Here is a 22239-nt window from a genome sequence, read left to right as displayed (position 1 = left end):
AAGGCAACAGCAGCACGGAGGGGTGTGTTCCATACGAGAGGAGCTACGCGAGGGGCGGACGCCATTCCGTGTATAGTAACTCCCCGCTTCGCTTTTAGTCGCCAAAGCAGCGCGTTCGCCAAGTCGGCGAGAGCGGTTATCATCGGCGTCTCGATGATTGAGTCGACGGCCTAAGTAACGGTGTCACTATTTTTTTTATTTCGTTTGTCTGCCCATGCACTCAGACGACTGTAATGAAGGCTTCGGCCGGCCTAAATGCGTTTGATCAATCTCTCTCCGAACGGCCTACGCTTGGGGTTGAAAGAAAATGTGGTAAAGCAACTCACTGATGAAAAATCAAACGCAAAAGATCCATGCGAATTTCTACAATCTTTACAATTGAGAGGGTCTCGGAGAAGCATGTAAGTCGCTTCGTTATCTACTTCGTTAATTCATAACAATGCTTCAGCTTCGTTATCGTTGTTGGTACACAGCTAGGCCAGTGATTGGGAATGAAGCTTACTGCTCAATCACTGCAGCTCCTCTCTTGAGATTGAGAGGCAGAATGCTGGTGATTCGTTTTGCTGGATCCAAACTGTGGACGCAGTTTCAAGCAGTATACAGACTTCTGAACAAGCGTGAATTTGCTATCGCGACCGCTTCTTTCCCGACAAACCGATGATCGACCGCGTCGCGTTTGTCTCTCCCTTTACCTGTGACATAATTACCCGTCAAATTCGGATACAGTCACTCCGCTCTCTGTCACACACATGGCGACATTAACCGGATAGTGCTGTTATATAAAAGGGCGTCTGTGTGAGGCGAACCGTGTGACACTCTCGTGTAGCTGTGCACCTCCACGCTGCTGGTTCCTCCTCCTCCTCCTCTGACTTTTATCGGGCAAAGCGAGCAGACTTGCAGCGCAAATGCGTCCCCGAGGTTACACGGAAGACGTAAGTGGAGTGGAACCTTTCCGATATGTCGCCGCGGTAAACGCGCGATGTTTTCCGGTGCTCCAAGGATAAAACTGAACGGACACGCTTCCCGACTTGGCTAAAGGCTTTGTAACGGCCGTTCGCTCTGTGCAGTGGAGTGTAAAGACATCATCGGCGCGCCTCCGAACAATAGACGGGAGATCAAAGCGCGAACGTTAGCGTATCATTGTTTTTCGCTCAGGTTTAAATTTGACAGCACTGCTAGTAGTCGTTCGTAAAAAAAAAAAGTATAACAATGCCACGGGCTCTTCTTTGTATGTATTGGGCTTTATTAAAACTTTTATTACTTTTTTAACACAGCTGTGTCGCCGTATATTTTGGTGATTACGCTCTCCCTCACGCATTGGCCCCCGACTTTCGTCTTGGAAGGAAGGTGACCAAGGGAGACCTAAATTTACATTCTGAACAGGTAACACCGCTTACCTGTTCCGTGCCCATTTATTTGCACGATTCTTTCTGAAGGTTTTACCTTACATAAAGTAGTGTTTAACTCTTATTTTATGCTGTACAAATAAGATATCGCTAACGACAACACCTTTATTTGTAACCGGTTAGCCAGCTTAACTGCCTTGCTGAGTGCCCAGTTAAAGTTTAGGCAGCCTTTTCGAAACCAGGAAACGCAGGCACAGTTCCGTGTTTTACGTAATATTTGCTTACGACTTTCAGCACTTCTTCGCCTTCGTCTGACGACAGGCTTGCAACGGCGCCATTAGTGATGGGATGTAAAGCCGTTGTCGAAACTACAAAGACCAAGGGTATTTACTTCTGGCCCATGCTGTGCGTCTCGTTATTCATTAAGCAATGTTCCAGACCACTTAGAAGTAAGAGAACTCTCGTCACCGGCCTTTGAAATTTACGACTTCCACGGATGCCGCAGTAGTCCCGCCATGCGGTTTATTAACAAGATCCTTGGGTTCTGTACATTTAACCCATATGCTCTGCATGGAGTCTGCGAGGGACGAGACCGCGCTCATCAAGGCCGGTTGAAGATGAGACTTCGCGATAGTGCAACCTGCTGACGGTAAAAAACCCAACCGCCAATGAAACCAAGAAAAGCATAGAGGAATGCCATAGCTTTTTGTCTGTTCGTGCAGGTGTTGATTAGACTGATAAATTAGTTGCGCAAGCATTCCTGACAGCTGCTGATTTTACAGGAGCTAGAATAAAACGCAAGCAACCACTGGTAAGCGAAATGTTCGCAGGACACGGTTGCCATTTCCTCTACTTTCTACAAAGTTATTTTCTTTCTAAATTGATTGTGCAATTAAATTCTCACTCCAGCCAACACCATTGAAAATATAAGAATTAAAGAGGCATCGCCTAACGCTTTCTTTGATTTCAGTGACTGATAGCCTCTTTCGCATACACATTCTGACGAGTTCCTAATCTGCAAACCTTTGTCTGATATATTCGCAGTACCACATAATCTTTTTGTTCGCCTCCGAGCGCATTTCAGACCAAAAAGATGGCCAAGCACATTTCAGTGGAAAGGGCAGGCTGTGAAGGGCGGCCATCATTGTTCCCGTCCACTTGCGGGGAATGCGAGGAGTACTGACCCGAGTTCCGGGCAGGACTCGGTGAGAAGGACGACGCAGTCGAGGCATCCCTTGGCTGCCGCGTAGTGCAGGGCCAGGGCCCCCGTCCGGGACTGCAGGGCGGCCACAGTGGGCGCCATGGCGCCACCCTGCTGGTGGCCTCCACCACCACCCGCCGCCAGGAGCAACCAGCGGAGCACCCGCCAACGACCGTGCCTGCAGAGGAAAAACAGAGCAGAGAGAGAGAGGATCGTTGTTTTTGAAATCTCTCCCACGTCTGCCGATGGCGCTGCGAGGACTGAGCACTCCTTTGTGTTCATTCATCACCATCGTCGCTTTCATAATCGTAGTCATGACTTAATAACTTGTAAAGTCCCCAGGTGGACGCATTCTATGAGGAGGCTCATAAGCATCAGTTGTGCACCAGCGTCATTTTTGCATTAAAAAAATGTTCGGATAAGTGAACAAAACTAACGCTGAAAATATATGCAAAGTACAAAACTACGAAGCCACTGAGGAGGAGCAGAAGAGGTATGCAAACGACAACTAATGATAGAAACCATCTGAGAGCAAATTATTGAATAATTCTTGGTAGTGCTCATTAGTTATTAGCTGTGGTAGCTAATTCCGTTGGTATATATAGGAGCAAAGACGGGTTTAGTGAAGGTATTAGTAGTAGTTAGTAGTGCCGTATGTATGCGTTGAGCACGCTGAGAAAAAAGATCTTCCGCAGCTGCGATTAACGAAAAAATGAGGGGAGAGCATTTTTGCAGCAGGTGAGAAATCAGGCTTTGCACGAGTGGGTGTACCTCCGAGTACCCTTCTTTGACAACACATCTCCCACCTAACACCCTCCACCCTCCAGCCGTCTTTGCACCAGAAGCCCACGCAGTAGAGGAACGAAAAAGAGACGGCGAAATCGAGTTCAAATATGCTATGGGAAGGAGTTCATTGTGAAACCGAAAATGTACAACCAACACATCTAACGCCGATTTATCGCATCACATCGTACGATCACCTGTGCGTTTTCTTTTTTGAATTTTTCCTCCAAGTGCTCCTTCTGGTTTGATTTTCCTGGACGCTCATATGGTAACAAACAGTATTTGACAAATCGGAGACAAATGTGGCGTCTGCATGTTCGGTGTTACTATCTATTACCGATTCAATGTTAACTCCAGGTGACAAGATAGAAAGAAAGAGGAAAAAGAACAGCAGACAGAGTAAAGATGAGAATGAGCTCTGTTTGACACTGATGCACGGGACGAAAGGTATAAAAAGAAGCAGAAAAGTAAAAGGACGGAGTAAAGAAGCAAGAACCTAATGCACACTCAATAGGAACCTATCGTGAGAACGTGGAAATGTGATAACCTATCTCTCAACTCTGTTGGCCTCCTGATGCGAAGGAACAGCTATCGAGAAGGCTTCAGAGCTGATGCTTGTCCGTTTCATATCGTGCAAGGGTCTTTACCGGCAGCGGAAAGAAGAACCGTGCGAGCTTTCGGGCGGATATGAAATTGGTGTCGCCACCAAGCGTGCCTTCAGAAATGCATGTGCTATGTATAACGCCTGGATGTGTTTTCCAGGACAAATGAAAATGCTAACGGGCCAATGCCAACGCAAGCAAACCGAAATATTTTTTGATGAATAATGAACATAAACATATTTTATTAATCGTTTCCGAAGTGGAGTAATCTTTTCAGTCATAATTGACCCCGCAGGTATTTGTTCTGTAAAAAATAAAAAAAAACTTCCGATTTTGATGCTGTTCGCGTATTGTATGGTTTACTTTCATGCGTCCCCTGTAATACGCGTACTTCGTGGTATGCGCGTATGTGCAGATGAGTGTCAATTTATGCATATATATTTGGAATATATCTCCACCCGTGCCCAGTGCTGTTCTCTAGACGTCCTCTCTCCAAGCCTGGTGACGGAGATAAAAATCCTGGGACGATGGCCACGTAGGCAGCGGTCCCTGGGGGCCTCCTGGGCACTAATTCGCACCCTGAGGGCATCGCACATGCGCGACAGATTATGACAATGCTGCACGACTGTCCTTAGTTGACGTCGTTCACGATTACTTCACACAATGTTTTCTTTTTCTTTTTCTCTATTACAACCCTTGTTTCCCTTTGCTAAGTTCAGGGTAAACAAGAACGTCGTTCTGGTTGACCTCCCCGCCTTCCCTCTCCCCTATCTTTCTATCGAGCGCGCAATTTTTACGCCATATGCGCGTCAAGCAAGCAGCGAATAATATATGCCTATATACAGGGTGTTCCACGCAAGACTCGACAATTTTTAAAAATAGCCTTTTTTGAGTTAGGAGATCGTTTCTTTCTCCATAGAATACGGTGGCCGCAGCTGGCAGAGGGCAAGGTTAAATGGAGAGACATGAGAGAGGATAGTCAGCGTTTCACTACATCAAAATGCGGCTAAGATGAGCTATCTAGCAGGCTGGCGAACTAATATTTGAATAGTTAGCTTTCTAACTATTGCTGTTACGCGCTTTAATTACTGAGAGAAGCATAGCCCATCGTAATTAACGTCCATATCAGTTTTTAGAATTTCGAAAACACGGTTATATTCGGCGCCGTGGCCCAATAAATTTTCACTCTTTTGACTTGTTATGTGCACTGGAGAGGTTGCTTTGCCTGCAAGCTGCTCGAAACCCCACGTATTTTGGCGCGACGCAGCCAAAAATATTGTGGAAAGTTTTAGGTGAAACACCCCGTATATATAGTCACCGAATTTGAAAATCCTCTCGAAATACAACCGGCCAGCCGAACCAGACGAAGCATTACTCCTCCTTCCGCACGCAAAACCTGCCGCGCTCCGCTAACAAACCGCAGGGCACCACCGTGCTTTGCAAACGGCTCTGTATGAACGACCTGTCAGCTGCACAGCAGGATTGCAACTGTATAGGGTCCACGATCCAAATTGGGTGCCTTGAGAGGTGATGCCTCAACGCAAGAGGAGCAGCGGGTGGAACCGGATTTCGGGAGCCCGGAGTAGGGCGCAGGCGGCGAGGCGATAAACATGTTACGAACACTGCCCGCCTCCTTGACAGCGCGGAGGGTGAGCGCAAACAACAAACAACTTGCAGTTAGTTACGGGGGACCGGGTCTCGATGGCCAGGTTGTTATCCCGATGTCTAATGTGTACACAGAACCAATAAAAGTAAAGGAAACACCCCAACAGCACAACAAAAACAAAGAATCCAGAATAGTTATCGACCATCCATTCGTTGGCCGAGAAATATACACTCAGGGGGTTCATTGGTACCCGTATGTTCTAGAAGGCAATTTAGGTCGGCCGCGGACAGTATTTTAGCGCAACAAGGCGATGGTATATATGTGTCCTTAATACAGGAGCGTCAATCAGATTTAGTCGTGTTTTGTTCCATTAGCCCTGAAGCATCGTGGTGTTATGTAGTAAGCGGAGTTGGAACGTCCGCTAGTGGTCATGAAAACTGCCTCTCCGGTGGGCATGAATGCGAGGAAGTTATGTTTAATGAGGTTCGGCCACGCCTCAGGTGACCCCTCGAAGCAAGCAACCTGTAGCGCTGTGCAAGACTGTCTTGCTCGTAGGTTTCAGTTTGTTTTTCTTCAGGATGGCATGCATGGCACGGAGGTTAATCACAATCCAACGAATCACGATGCCTGAGTCCCTAACGGCGAGAAACAGCGTATATATGCAGGTTGCTCGCGAAACTTTCCCTAAGGGCTAAGGGATAACAATAGCACCAGGAAGATAAAGCTCTTGAAGAGTTTCGTGAGGCAAGAAATCATTTGTGAGAGCAGGTCAACATATTGTTTTCGAAGGCCTAATACGAAAGCGTCTAAAGAGAAGTAAATGAGTGCTTAAAGCTCCCAGTGACGTCTAAGGCTTTGGCTGCGGGCTGCGGCCAAGGCCAGAATCCTTTAACCCTGAACCACGACAAAGGAAGCGCTTTTGTCGATAATGTATCGATAAGCAGTCAGGATACTTGTCTTATGAATAAATACGCGATGTTACGTCCATACAATGACACAACCCGTATCAACTAATTGATTACCGCCGATAATGACCCGAGTAAATTTCGAACTTTAATGATTAATAATTATGAAAAACGATTTGTCGCGACGTGACATATGCAGGCCATGGTCAAGACCACGAGGTAACCTTACGAAATGACCTGCGGTACTTGTAAACGACCCCACTTACTACTTGCGGTATAGAAAGCAGCTAGACAATGATGAGAAAATGCGAACAGAGCCAAGTACGGCTGTTATTACTGGCTTTATTTCTGATTAGTGTAGTATTATCTGTCAGCGCAAAAGAAGGAAAACAGTGAAGCTTACACGAAGCTACCTTCGAAAAAGACCCCGAAAACTCCAATTGGATTTATTTCGGTGAAGAAAAGCCAAGAAATGCATCGCACGTATAAAAACTTCCCCTTAACCTAAGCTTCCTCCAAGAGTCATCCATAAATACGCCCCTGGTCACATGTCATCAAGTGCTTAGTAAGCTCATGTTTTCGGTACAGACAATAGACAGCTTTAGCATAGTGAGGACGCATTATCGTAGACGTATACGGAATTACTCTTTCCTACTGCGCAAGAGTAGACGTATCCGCCGTACCAAACTAAAATTAATGCCTTTAAATATTCTTTTTATCCACGCACTATCGAGGAATGGAACAAGCTGCCTTCTGATGTCATCATGTCCATTGATTCCACTGACAAATTGTTGTCGTCTACCTCATAGTCGTGTTTCGTATTTATGCATGTTTTATTGTAAGAGTTGAACATGTCTCAGTGTATTTTACTTACGTATCTTTCGAGCGATGAATTAATATTCACAATGCTGTATTTTTTTTCGCTCCTCCTGCTAGGGCCCACTTAGGGCCTGCAGTATTTGTTAAATAAAATAAATAAAGCGCAGTGGCAGGCGTGCATTCCACCTGGCCGCGCAGCGAGTAAATTCGGTATACGTTTACGCTAATACGTCCACACTATGCTAAAACTCTCTAATGCGACGTCTTCCTACATCCGTCTCTATTGAACGTGCACTTGGCGTTGGCGCATAAGCGGCTCCCGTTTGAACGTCTTACTTTGCTACCGTGCAATGAGAAAATTAGTCCGTCGCTGTGGGCACATTTTCAGCGGCTGTAAAGAATAGAGGCTGGAGCAGTGTCCCTTCGTGGTTTCGCCGCCAACGAGCGAGGGAAAGGCTCTCGTGAGAATTGTTGGCTCACCTCGCGCGGTTACCTTAATAGCTTCCGTTCCGAGCCACGGAAATCTGTGCGCGATAACTAAACGTATAGCGTGAGTCACGCTGTGCTTTTCCTTCTCTTCCTACCTGCCCGCTCTTATATTTCTTTCCACCTGTCTTCTTTCTTCTCCTTCTCTCTCTCTCTCTCACTTTCTCGGTGGTGCCAGCCAAGAAGGCGCAAGAAACAAAGCGAGAAGCTTTCGGAAAAAGAACAGATGCATGCTCTACGGGCGGGACCGAAGGTCCCTGCATTTTCTCGTCCGATTCTTGTCTCGCCTTGACGTTGGCTGGTGTGATTTTCATCAGCCTTGATCTCTCGCGCGGGAGCGGTGCATTTACAATTACGCTCTCGAGAGCTGTTGCTGTGTCACAACGGGCACGCACATGCGTGTGTGTGTGTGTGCATGTGCGTGTGTGAGCGTTATACTCTCACGGTAAAGAAGAAGAAGAAAGCCGTGTTTTTGTATTCCGCATGCGACGGCGTCCATTATAATCGTCCCTCGTGGACTTGGCGTGCCGCGTTGGAGGCCATCTTTTACCCCGCTGCTCTGAATATGCTTGTGACCTAAATACTGCTCCTCTTATATGCCTGTCTGCGGGCATGCGGGACTAGTCGTATACAACCAGTGAGAAGTATTTGCAAAGCAAACGTTCGATTCGTTTCCTAAACATTTTTAATCCCAGCTTGGGTCCCCAGCGGGGGTCTCTCGGTTTAATCTCTATTCTCGCGCATAATGCGAAGCAGCCGCAGCGAACGCAGAATTGGAGCGAGGGAGCGACTTCTGTTGCATTTTTTTTACAAGGTTGGCAGTATCGAGCTACCGTACAGCAGCGACGATTCTGCGTTGCGTTTCGCAGAAAGCTTAGTTGAAGATACTTTTTAAGAGGCTATAGCGCTATACCTCCGCAGCATAACGTCGAATATAAGCGATTACAATTAACAGCGACAGACTGCAACACCTGTCAGGAAGATTGAACTAGAACATGGACTGTGATGCGGAAACGCAAGCAGGGTGTACTGGTTTATACAAGCTATTCAATCACTGACGATCGAATGCACATACAAGGACAGTTTTAAGCAAGCATATATGCCGAGTAGTCGGTGCCCCCAAGGACGCCAAACGCATTAAAAGTGCATTATTTCGGTCGAATGGTTCAGTATTGATAAGAAATGCAGATTAATCGCCACAACGGTGGATCACACGAAACGTTATTATCGCTGTAGCACAAGCAAAAACGAAAACATTGACAGTCTATAGCTTGTCGTTGAGAGCGAAGGTAAGCTGAAGATGCACTGAAGGAAAGACATAGCGCACCCTATAGGACGTCCCACAGATGATGGTGCCCACAATCGATTCCTACCGCGTTTTCTTCACGTGCCGCTTTTCTTAGCCGCAAAGCTCACTCGGCTTCCTTCGCTGCTTTTGATGTTTAGCTGCCCTTGTTTTCAATATTTTCTTTGCATAAAAGTCTTTCTCCCTTTCATCCTCTTCCCACATGCCCAGCACGGGCCACGTGCCGAAGAAGATGTGGCAGTGTTAGGAGGAAGAAGAAGAAGAAGAGAAAGAAAAAGAAGAAGGAAAAGAAAAAGAAAAAGAAGAGGAGGAGGAGGAAGAAGAAGAAGAAGAAGAAGAAGAAGGAAAAGAAAAAGAAAAAGAAAAGAAGAAGAGGAGGAGGAAGAAGAAGAAGAAGGAGAAGGAAAAGAAAAAGAAAAGAAGAAGAGGAGGAGGAGGAAGAAGAAGAAGGAAAAGAAAAAGAAAAGAAGAAGAAGAAGGAAAAGAAAAAGAAAAGAAGAAGAGGAGAAAGAAGGAGAAGAAAAAGATAAGGAGAAGAAGAAGAAGGAAAAGAGAAAGAAAGAAAGAAAGAAGAAGAAGAAGAAGGAGAAGAAGAAGAAGAAGAAGAAGAAAAAGAAGAAGGAAAAGAAGAAGAAGAAGAAGAAGAAGAAGAAGAAGAAAAAGAAGGAAAAGAAGAAGAAGAAGAAGAAGAAGAAGAAGAAGAAGAAGAAGAAGAAGAAGAAGAAGAAGAAGAAGGAAAGAAAAAGAAAAAGGAGAAGAAGAGGGGGAAGAAGAAGAAAAAGAAAAAGAAAAAGAAGAAGAAGGAAAGGAAGAAGAAGAAGAAGCATGTATTACCAGTTGTTCCTTCTTTTTCTTTTAAACTAATCTGACATTTCACCCAAGGTTCTTTAAATAGCTTGTCGCCAGCATTTCCTATTTATGGGTATCCCCTCCGAACTCTGGCCAATCCCCCGTCGTGGGTATGTGCCATGCGACCAAGACAACAACAACAACAACAACAACAACAACAACAACAACAACAACCCTCTTGTTAGGGCTCTCCTCTCTGAACCCTGGCCAATCCCCCGTCGTGGGTATGTGCCGTGTCCCTAAGGCAACAACATCATCAACAACAACAATGGACAACGCCAGACGCCGACGCCGCCGCTCCGTCGATCAGCACATCGACGCAGCCGCAACAAGTGTGATCGCGGTCCTGCGACCTGCAGCGCATGATGGCAACACCTCCTCCTTTCCGGCACGTGGCTGACGCTGGTCTCGCGATTCACTACACGTGTTTGACGTACCACCGCGTTCAACCGCTTCTGTTTTGCGTACCGGACAGCATGTTCAACTTCTCTTTCTGCTCTCGGACATCCTCTTCGCTGTTTGATGCGCCATAGCGCCCGACCGCTCTTCAGGGGCCTTCGCAAACGTTGGCGACGCAGAGCGAACGGACGTAAGATTATGAAGACGGCCATATACAACGGAAAGCGCAACATTTTGCGGGGTTGACTGAAAAGTAAAGGACTTCGGGAAACAAATCTCTTCGGTTCGGAGTACTTCGAATGAGTTCGGCTTAGTGTTCACCCTTATGTTTGGCTTGAGGCTCGCCCTCATGTTCCGCGTCAGGTTCGCTGTGGCTTCTGCCTTATTAATGCGAAAGCATTAGTAATACCATTACGAGAAAAGCTTCCGGCGTGTGTGTGTGGTGTGTACTCGCAGATGGGGCAGAAAATCTCAGCGATGTATGGCAAGAATAACGCGTATGATACACACAGAAAGCCTAGCACCGCCACTTCAGACAATCGTACACATGTTGTTCGTCTATACAGGGTGTCCACGCTAACTTTAGCCAGGCTTTAAAGGTATGCCGCGGCGCTATAAGACGACGCGACCAAATGCGTGTTTCTGGCTATTGCATGGCTCAACTCACACAATTTTTGTGTTGCGCTTAATTGCATAATTAGTCTAGATTAATTAATCAACTTCGCAAGCAACGAAGATAGGCGAAAAATTCCAATAAGAAAGTAAGTTGTAGAACGGTCCGCAAAACGTCCAACTGAACAGTTTATAACTGTCCATCTATTAGGCATCGGCTTTTTTTCGCTCTCTGCAGATGCCCGCGAGATACAAAAAAAATACCACGTGACATGCCCGCTTTCGCGCCACGATTGAAGTGCTCTCAAACGTACCGCGTAGGAACGAACAGATCATTTAGCCCGGTGTGCTGCTGCTGAAAAAAAGGTGACAAGGCTGCGACGCTGGCGCTCGCTGCGCGATTTACGCGAGCTCAAGCGATAAGGATTTTGTCTGCTTGTCGCTATCAAGCGCCACAAGGGAAGCGTAGCGCTTGCCTATATCGCACAGCCAGCTGCTGCGTTGCTGCCCTGTCACCTTTTTAATCAGCAGCACACCTGGCTAAATGTTCTGTTCGTTCCTACACGGTACGTTTGAGAGCGCTGCAATCGCGGCGCGCAAGCGGACATGCATCTCACGTGGTATTTTTTTTGTATTTCGCGGGCATCTGCAGTGGGTGAAAAGTAGCCGATACGTAACGGATGGAAAGTTAGAAACTGTTCAGTTGGACGTTTGGCGGACCGTTCAACTTTCTCATTGGACTTTTTAGCCTTTCCTCATTGCTTGTGAAGTTTGTTAATTAGTCTCGACTAATTATGCAATTAAGCACACCACAAAAATAGTGTGAGTTGCTCCATACAATAGCCAGCAACAGGCATTTGGTCGCGTCGTCTTAGAGCGCCGCGGCATATTTTTAAAGCCTGGCTAAAGTTAGTGTGGACACCCTGTGTGTGCGTATATATATATATATATATATATATATATATATATATATATATATATATATATATATATATATATATATATATATATATATATATATATATATATATATATATATATTACTCACTGGCCAACCTCCATATGGCGCCAGTTTTCACGACATTCGTACCCTAATTGTGACGGCGTCCCGGGTGGTGTCATATATTTTCTCGTTGCATATAGCTTACATGTGCTAGTCATGTTGGAGGCTAGCTTGCGACAGGGATTCGAACCGACGACGTATGCGCTTTAAATTGCATGCCTCTCCAGGCTTCCAGACTTTCGTTTCAAAATTGTGATGCAGCCGTTCGTCATACAGCGTTCCGGGTGGTGTCATACGCGCAAAAACAAACTCGTAGAAAAGAACTTTAGTGCATGTACAAATATTACGAGTAAACAACGCACCCAGGGACAGCGCATTCCTACACGTAAGAAATCTTAGGTGTCTCTGCTGAATTTTTCGCCCAGAAAGGAAGCTATAAGCATCTCAGGCTTAAACATAACGCGGTATCCCCATTTAAGAAATAAGCCTAGGCAGCAATAGTATTAGGTGGTGCATAGCATGATGTTGCACAAAGCCTGCTTTGCTGTGCAAGTTGATTCCGGCCCCCGACAGCGTTTGTCGCGAGTATATGGCAAGCTTAGCAGTTCCACAACTTATATCCGAGCGTTTTAGCGCCGGAGGAAAAACAGATCTCCGTTTGAAGGCGAAGGCCTTTGATAAAGATACAGCAACAGCGCGCCTGTAATTGTGTGCGCCGTTAGAAATAAAACTCAGTAACAATAAAAAAAAGCATCACTGCAGGTTGCGTGGGCAGAGCATGTGAATGAGAGCGCAAGCATGCTTTAATTATTGCTCAACACCTGTGGCAGTAGAAATTCCTAAAGATTTCAAGAACATCCAAAAGGGGTGGTACCCAGTGCACAAGGTGACACCTCGACGATCAACGTATGGCGCTGTATAAATATTCATAAAAAGTGTAAGTTTTATAAGTTCCCCTTAGCGGGGTTGTGAGAATTTTTTAGTCGTATCCAAACGAAACTGTCTCAGCCTTCCACAGCCGGAACTGTTTTGGAAACGATCCAGAACCCGGCCGACGTCAACTTACCTGGCTCCGCTCACTAAGTTGAAGTCACTGCTGCAGTGAAAGGGTTTATGCAGTGAAAAACCATACGATGCGGTCTTATCATTGCACAGGATTGCATTGGGTGCGCAAACATGCAGCGTACGACTCGTCTTCCATAAGGCATGAACAACGTGAACAGTCGAGACAGTATCTTGCCAAGAAAAACCCGCGCTATCTCTCGCCTTCGAGAGGCGTTATTCCGCGCGTTCAAATCACCAGCAATGGATATTTTGTCTCTCCTTGGCAACAAAAGTACCTCCAGGGTATCTTATTCGCTGGCTTTCAGTTAAACATAAGCGCCAATGTATGCAGTAAACGCAAGCACTGCCGGTGGCTGTACTGATGCCATCTTTTCCAATGAAGCGAAATATATTTGAACACATGCACTCGCAGGGGACGTTCTGCGGCTCGATAGGATTTCTCAGGATAGTCTGCTCATGCGTGCAGGAAGTTGGCTCCCGAGAAACAGACCTAGATGGAAAAAGAAAATCATATACGCCGATCATGCAACAGTCCGTGATACCATGTGTTTCGCGTCTGTGACATATTTGTGACGTATGTGTTTGCATGTGCTTGAACTTAGTTTGGTTTAAGTTATGGTCTTTAACGTCCCAAAGCGACTCAGGCTATGAGGGACGCCGTAGTGGAGAGCTCCAGAAAATTTAGACCATTAAGGGTTCTTTAACGTGCACTGACATCGCACAGTAAACGGGCCTCTAGCATTTCGCCTCCATCGAAATGCGACCGCCGCACCCGCGCGTTTCCGGTCAGCAGCCGAGCGCCATAACCACTGAGCCACTGTGCTTGGACTTCGTCTGCGACTATGGTGCTCTACTGCAAAGCACGAGATGACGGGTTCTTTACCTGCAGCCTCTGCAATGGCTGCGACGACCAACGTAAGTGAAATGAAACGAAGCTGGCGAGCTGATATTTCGGCACGCATCAAAGTGTCAGAAATGAATTCAAAATCATTCACTAATGCAGTTGTCATAGCCATAGCAAAGCTTCAGGAAATAAGGAAAAAAAATCACGAACTGGAATTCGCTCTTCACCGGGGTCATTCGTAAAGACTATAGTGATATCGACAAAACAGCACGTCTTGCTATTCATCACATTTTTACCGGGTAACGCTGTTAAACGACAAACGCAATGAAACTGTGCAGGAAAGACTGATTTCAGGAAGCAGCGCATAGAGAGAAAGTAAAATACACTTTTCTGGCGTATGCGCGCTTCAAACATATTCCCAAAGTTAGCGAACATTCATGCACCCATGAACACAGAATCCTACAGTTCTTCAGTTCTCGTCCTCCGTGTGCCGCTCCCTCTCACGACATCGGTGCCACTGATCCACACGCAAAGTGCGATGTCCTTTCTCCTCAATGAACTTCTCAGCAACTCATTCGCGCCTGCATCGATAAGAAATGAAGCTGCCCTATCCAGAATTTCCGACTTACGACCTCCATGCTTGCTTCATTTGCTGCGTCATGGAAGCGTTGTTCACTGTTTACAACACCCAGCAGTCTCTCTCAGCTGAAGTCCTCGGAAAAAAATCGCAAGTTTACTATAAGCCTAATTGGCTTAAATAATTATAAAGCTTCGACAGCACTTTACTCCGCTCTCAGTGTGCACAATTCTAATCTCACCGTATGAGAACCTATACCATGGACATTCTGCACACAATGCCAACACAGTGGCCAGATGGTTGATCATCTTCCAAAACGCATGCATTACTTCACTCGTATGTCATTCTGCCTTTTTGTGTCTTCTAAGCAGTGCATACGTTTGGGAAGACACTCTGCACCCCTTGCAATGTTAAGTGCACTCGCTACAAAACTCCCCTGAAAGCCTACCTTTAGGAGCAAATAAGCCCACCATATTTTACGGTAAAAACTTCGTTAACGAGAAGACGCCGGTACTGCCTGCTCCAGATAGACCAGTCGAATTTTCCACAAGGCTGATGTTTGCAGCCGTTCCAACTTACACGTTTCTTGAACACGTCACAGCTTGTGCTAAAAACAGGCAACGAATATATAAAGGAAAACGTGCTGCGAGCCCTACTTTATTTGGGCTTTACGTATTCATGCATTTGCGCACCTATTCTTCACGCTAACGCCTCCACTGGAAGGTGTGTGCCCCGTAGCAAAACTTTCACGTGTTGGCGACGACCTTTCTATTTGCGAGTTCACCGACACCTTGTACCGAAAAATGCGTAGGCCGTACGCTGCTTTGTGAACGCGTGGTGCGTCGCGCCTCGCCCGCAAGTGTACACCCGTACACAAAACCGCCTGGCGCTTCGGACGCGTTGTGCGGACTGGCCGCATCAGACATGCATGCGGTCTATAGACGTGGGCGGTCGTTGCAGCAGAAGAACCGTCCGCCTTTTCGAAAGAGGCGCCGCGCTTAAAGAAAACAGGTGGTGTAGTAGACTGGCCACAGCCTGGGAAAAACGCTCAGAGTGGTTTTATGACTCGTCAGACTGCGGCTTCTAGTAGTTAGTACGAATTAAGTGCAACAACTGCCCGCCCTGCTAACTCACTGGGTTGCTTTCGAGGTTTAACGTCTACTGCTGCTAGCTTTATCGCACTATTATCGTGGGCTAATTTCGTCCCGGAATAGGCGCGCTTGTTTTCTCGTATAAGTCCCCCACCACTATGTTTGCAGCGTGTAGGTGATGTTGTGGCTTATGAACTGTTTTTTTTTTGCGCTGTATATTTCATCCACTGATTCATGCATACAATCTAAACACGAATACGCCTATATGGGAGTAAAAACTGAGCAAGCTGTCCTTTAGCGCACACACTTTCTAAATGGGTGTACAGTCGCGAGTAAAAAAGATCAGCACTTGTCACGTGTCACCAGAGCGGCAGGTAAAGACGCTCGGAGCTGCGGTTACGAACATGCCGATAAGAAAAATGCCACGTTGTTCGCAACGCACGGCCCCGAGCCAGCCGCCCGGTGGGATTTTCGGCGCTCCGCTGATGTCATTGTGGTAATCTTCTTTACTCGCGATTGTATGCTAGAGGACAGTTTACTTTTTTTTACTCCTTTCTGTTTAGAGTGCACGACCAAACAGGGACACAGTAAAATGTGATGCGATGGCGAGTAGTATTAGCCTGGGCTTGATACACTTTGTGTGTGAGTGCGTGCGTGTTTGTGTGTGTGCGCGCGCGCGCGCGCGTGTGTGTGTGTGTGTGTGTGTGTGTGTGTCTGTGTGTGTGTGTGTGTGTGTGTGTGTGTGTGTGTGTGTGTGTGTGTGTGTGTGTGTGTGTGTGTGTGTGTGTGTGTGTGTGTGTGTGTGTGTGTGTGTGTGTGTGTGTGTGTGTGTGTGTGTGTGTGTGTGTGTGTGTGTGTGTGTGTGTGTGTGTGTGTGTGTGTGTGTGTGTGTGTGTGTGTGTGTGTGTGTGTGTGTGTGTGTGTGTGTGTGTGTGTGTGTGTGTGTGTGTGTGTGTGTGTGTGCGCGTGTGTGTGTGTGTGTGTGTGTGTGTGCGTGGCGTGCGTGCGTGCGTGTGCGTGTGTGCGTGTGTATGTGCGTGGCGGATGCGCGTGGCGTGTGTGTGTGTGCGTGCGTGCGTGCGTGCGCGCGCAGACCACCTCGGCTTTCAGATAATCAGTCAGTGAAAGTAATTTTTCTTCAATTGGCGATGATGGTTATTTCGTCAAGAGGAATTGATATAATCTAGAGGAGTGCACTGCTGTTTCTGCTTTGCCGCGGGCTTGAAACTCCTTCAAAAGACGTCACTTCGTCATTTACCTAACCAACGAATGTCAGGTTTTACCAGAAGAACCGAACAATAATTACGGGCCTCCTTCAAGACGCGCCACGCCACCGGGGACTACAATCCGACCATGCCACAAAGGTCATCGCGTGCGGTAAAAATGAAGACGGCATGCTTCGCGTGCTCATGGCACAATTATGCGCTCTTAAGATAGACCACTTTGCTCTTTTTAAATCTACGCAGGAGCGCAGTAGACACACCTTTCTTGAGTCTCTTAATGAATGCGGCGTCCTCTGAGAAAACTGGCTTCTCGAGGTCATTACAAAAAGAGACTGTGGGCGGTGTCTTCTTTGCGTGTTCTCAGAAACGGCTGTAGGCAGGGCCCGCCACTCTTCAAGACACGAGATCGCGACCAGCGAGAAGAGGTTGCTGCTGCAAAAAAGGCTCGCCTCGGGCAAAGCCTCCCCACCTCGTAACCTCCAGCCTCACCTGACGCCGGATTTCCGACGCACCACAAATGGGCGGGAGACAAAGCCCGGCAAGGTCGAGGGCACCCGGCCATCCCTCGTCACTGGATACCCTCTGCAGCTGGATGACTCTAGCTTCCTCTGACGAGCTCTACATACGCGTACCGCCCAGGAAACGACTGGGAAGGGCTGCTGAAGAGGCTTCTTAATGAAGATGTAAATACCCTGCGACGTGACATTTCGGAGTGCTCGGTAACTGCAGAACTGACACTGAATCACTGAGTCATGATAGCGCTAGGTTAGTCTGCTCTGACCTTTGCATGGCTGGGCTCGAGTCCCTGCAACACCCGCCTGTTCGAGGCTGCATTCCTTTGTCACCGTACAGCAGACAGAGTTACACTGCACTTATAAAAATAGTCTATAGACAGTCTATATAGACTTTTTAGCCTCTACTTCTTTCCTATAGATAATTAATTTTTGTCTATTCATAGTCTATATGCTGTCTGTAGACAAAAGTCCACTAGAAGTGTGTGGCCATAAATCTATAGATTGTCCATAGACTGCCTATCGGATTTGTATTTCCTATAGACTATTTTGTAGTATTTGTCTGCAGACACTCTATAGACTTTATAGACGGAAGTCTATGAACATTAAGAAATTTTTGTAAGGGTGATGACCCCGACGCGTGCCAATTGCCTATTTTCCAGGGGTATGCGAAATTCGAAATTTCCGAACCGAATATTGCTCCACTACGGCACCTCTTTATTCCTTTCTTCTTTCACTCCCTCCTTTATCTCTTCCCTTACGGCGCGGTTCAGGTGTCCGCCGATATGTGAGACAGATACTGGGTCATTTACTTTCCTCAAAAACCAAACCAAAAACCAAACCAAACCAACCGAATCGAATATTCTCCTATTTGCTTCGTCGAACGAATCAAATAATGCACTTTCAAAATTATTCTATATGGATCAACTTTTCTCTCAAGTTTTTTAATACTGTTCGAAAAACTACTACGAAATTCAAATAAATCACGTTGTAGTTTTAGACGACTCTTTCAAAAACGGGGCCCACTCGACGTCGCACAGCATGCTGCCGCGATCAGTCTCGGTCCATTCGAGTAGAAAACGTTTAAAATGTAAATACATGGCCTCCAAGATTGGGCAACGCGGTAGAATTCCGGCAGGCTCAGCGAACCCTGATTCGATGCCCGATCTCGGAGGCTATGGCTCATAAATAGCATGACATGGTTTACGCAAAAAGCGTACTGGCGCTAAAAGGCGGAGACAACACACACAAGACAGGATTGGCGCCAACTTCCAACTAAGTTTATTCATGGAAAAAGCCCTTGATAACCACACGAGCAGGCAAAAAGATGAAAGCAAAACAGATACAAGAGGTGACATAACAAAGGCACACGTTCCAAAAGGAGCAAAGCAATTATTATAACGCTTACAAAGACTCATTAAGAAAACTAATCTCTTCGTCTGACAGCGACACAGATGGCTTGCTTATGCAGATATGGCCGCTCTGCTTGATGTAATATACTTCTATTATTTTACGCTCCAATCTGTCTTTAGAATTTGCAATGAATTTAGTGATTTCAAAACCGCGACGGCATTTGCAGTTTTTGCAGTGAGTGGCCATGTACGCTTTTTGCATAAACCATGTCATGCGGCAACCAACTAGCTCAAATCAAAGTCTAGCTCACAAGTAGCTCTCGGCGCTCTCATCTACTGACATGTGGTGCTAGATTATTCGCTGTTGTTATCAGTAGCAAAATGTATTTTTTTCTATAGATATAGCGTGACAACCGTAGAGTTAACATACTAATACATAATATTACTAAAAATATTGGATTCGTATTCAATTGTATTAGTATTGGACTCAATTCGTTTGGTTTATGTTGGTTTATGGGGGCTTAACCTCCCAAAGCGACTCAGGCTATGAGGGACGCCGTAGTGGAGGGCTCCGGAAATTTCTACCACCTGGGGTTCTTTAACGTGCACTGACATCGCACAGTCTACGGGCCTCTAGAAATTCGCCTCCATCGAAATTCGACCGCCGCGGCCGGGATCGAACCCGCGTCTTTCGGGCCAGCACGACTCAATTCGTATTCGATTTGTAATCGGTTCAGTTTTAAGCAACGCTATTCGTACTCGATTTCGTTTTGAAAAGTACCTTTAGCACAACCCAGCTATTTCGCTTCGCCCGCTGCGGTGGTCGTAATTGTCGTAATTGATAGCCGCGCTATCAATCGCATGAGCCGGCCTGCTTTTCAATGGACAAAAATCTAAAGGTCTATTATAAACAGGGCTTCCATTCCTATGCGCACAAGTTTCAACACTCGCATTCATCCCTTCGTTGCGACTAGCAGTACTCCCACAGTAGCAAGGCCTGTGAATCGTAAGGCTGACCCTTTCGGCTTCTGTTCAAAGCATTGCTCCAAGGCTGCGCCTACAGTGCTGTGTGTTCTGCGCTTCGCTTCAGCAGCTGCACAGCGTTCTCGCAGTAACCAAAGCTCGCCTGTAACCGACGGGTGTGCGCATGGGCGTTGTGCCGAGACGAGTATTTAATTGTCGCGGCGTGTCGAAGCGCAGGAGCCGAGTTTACCCACGTACGCAACTAGGCGTCGCAGGGGCTGGGACGACACGCCTCTCAGCGACGGTGTGTACATTGCGCTGCGGCGCTGCACGGTCGACACCATTCCAGAGCGGCGCACCTCTCCCGAAAGTGCGGCCTAACGGTCCATTCCCAGCCTGTTTACTCGTTGGAGTGCTCAATGCCACGCCCGAGTCGCGAGGGCGAAACACTGTCTCATTTGGGACACACGACGTCATTGTAACAAAACCGTCAGTGCTTATGTAGTTATCGTCCCGGTATGATTAGCAATGGACGGAGCAGGAATTAGGATGAAAAAGAATATGTAACTATAATGTACTATACCGTTATTATTCCTTAGTGTAAGAAATTGCACTGAAACAAATGAAGTCCGAACGAAAAAATCACCATGAAGAAAGGTTGTCTACATTTGCTAGCTAGTGTACGTGTCTTGTGTCCCGCACGTGTTTCCCCAGCTGTGCTTCTCTGAGTGCTTCATGGCACTATTTCAGGAACATTCACGTTTGCAGCCTGCCATATTTTTGAATTGCATTTGTGCCCATACGCGCATAGCTTGACCGTTCTTTCCTAGGTTGTCTTTATTCTGGAAGTCAGCTTTGTTGATTCAGTCGAGCACTGAAGCCTGACAAAGTCAGGTTCTCCTGCGATTTCGCCTCTTAGCTAGCAGACCTTACTTATTCGGAGGTAAGCAGAGAAGCCATCTGCACTCACACGAACTGCATCGAGAGGCCAGTGCAGATTTTATAATTGCGCCCGGATTAATATCTATACCCCAACGTGCAGCACGGCGGGTCTAACTGCTCTGATTGGCGAACCAAGCAGTTAGATGCTTCAAGAATAGATTAATTGGTTGTAGGGGTTCGAAGCGTCGATATAAACTCCCAATATGAACCCGTTACGGTTGTAGAAGAGCGCAAGCGTCTCTAACAGCGCGTGACCATTCGACCGAAATAGCCCGAGCGCGGTGGACTGCACTGGCAGAAGCGAGAGATCTCGAGCGCGTTTTCTGATTCTGTCCGCGAAAACCGCGATCAACCATCAGAAGCATCAGCAGCGTGCATTCCTTCCATATAAATAAGTAGGAAGAACCACCGATTCGCCCAGGCTTCTGCGAGGTGAGTCACAAATACTTCGAAACGCTTGACTGGTGCTATGTACTATGAATAGTCCTTTTGACCAGCTCCGAGAAAAAATGAAGACTGTATGTCTTGCCCGCGCAATCGCTCATCAGCGTTACGGAAAACTAAATATAACGCAGCCGCGGTGGTTCAGAAGCAATGGCACGCGCCAGGCAAAAAACCGCGCCGAAGCTGTACCTGTACTTCTGGGTACACCCAACCCGACTACTTAACTGGAACGGAGCCTCTTCTCTCTGCAGCTTGCAACGTGCGTAGCGCTGAAAAACGACCAGCAAGTAAGTTCAAGCCCGTGGACCTCTCACACACACGAATGGCCGTGACTAATGCAATGGCGCCTCCGAATGGCGATGCACAGATGAATGTATACCGACTGCTTCTTCAGGTGTGGTATATGTGTGGCCGGAGGAGGATTCGGGATGCCGCGAGGTGTGACCGGCAGGGTGGGTCCGCAGTGCGCGCACGGTTTGGCGGCTTTCGCTGTGAGAGCGAGTTCTGCGTGTTCTAAATGGCCTCGCAAAAGGACGAGAATTAAATCACACGCCGCCGCACCCACCGAGCGAGGTGCCGATTAGAGCGGATGATGACGGTGGATGAGGGACCCGCGCAGACTTGGCCGCGTGTACTGTACGTCGTGCCAGAAGTTGCGTCGGTCGATGCTCTCGCGTTCCCGCTACTCTGTCGAGTGGCGGTGCGGGCGTGAATTGACGGTGGAGGTATGTACCATATAGAGGCTTTTTTCTACCAGGGGTCGCAGCCTGTACTGAGCGTCTTTTATGCGAAGCTATACGGCGTCCGTACATGGTAGACGGGTCGGGAGTAGTTCACCTGCCGTTTGATGGCCATGCGGGCTGCTGGTCTGAGTCTATATATAAGGGCTCATAACGACCTGCCCCGTGGGAAAGACGTGCGGCGTGCAGTAGTTTGGTGTGATATACGTGGTGCGGTGGTGTTGCTGTAGGCGAGGGGGGGTGGTATTGAGATGGTCAATGTACTGCCAGTGTATGTATTCAGTTCTAAGCGCAGGATTCGTATGTATGGTGAAAACGAGGGAGCCAGGTTTGCTGATAGCGGAAGTTTTTGCGTTTTCTGAGCTGCAATGCAGGCACAGAACATCAACGTTTCTGTGAAGCAACTTGGGCCAAGAAGTGAGAAAAAAAGAAACAGATTTCATTCGTTCGGCTTCTTCCGACTACTGTGTCTAACTATCTGTCACTTGACTGCGGTCGTGTCTTGATCTCGGCCGCGGAACACATTGCTCGCCTCTGCAAGCCGTGCTGACTCATTTAGGAACAAAATA

General features: G+C 47.1%; 1 protein-coding gene across 1 annotated transcript in view; it reads right to left on the bottom strand.

Moving 5' to 3' along the window:
* Positions 1 to 22239, bottom strand: part of f (espin protein forked) — a 249298-nt gene that overhangs the window by 154563 nt on the left and 72496 nt on the right. Inside the window, exon 2 of the mRNA XM_077653627.1 lies at positions 2531 to 2725. Within this exon, the coding sequence (XP_077509753.1) occupies positions 2531 to 2649 (119 nt within the window). The 5' untranslated portion in view covers positions 2650 to 2725. The remainder of the gene's footprint in view (positions 1 to 2530; positions 2726 to 22239) is intronic.

This window comes from Amblyomma americanum, chromosome 2 (assembly GCF_052857255.1).
Source record: "Amblyomma americanum isolate KBUSLIRL-KWMA chromosome 2, ASM5285725v1, whole genome shotgun sequence".
Classification (NCBI taxonomy): Eukaryota; Metazoa; Arthropoda; class Arachnida; order Ixodida; family Ixodidae; genus Amblyomma; species Amblyomma americanum.
Note: the sequence above shows the minus strand (reverse complement) of the source record. Positions and strands in the feature narration are given on the sequence as shown.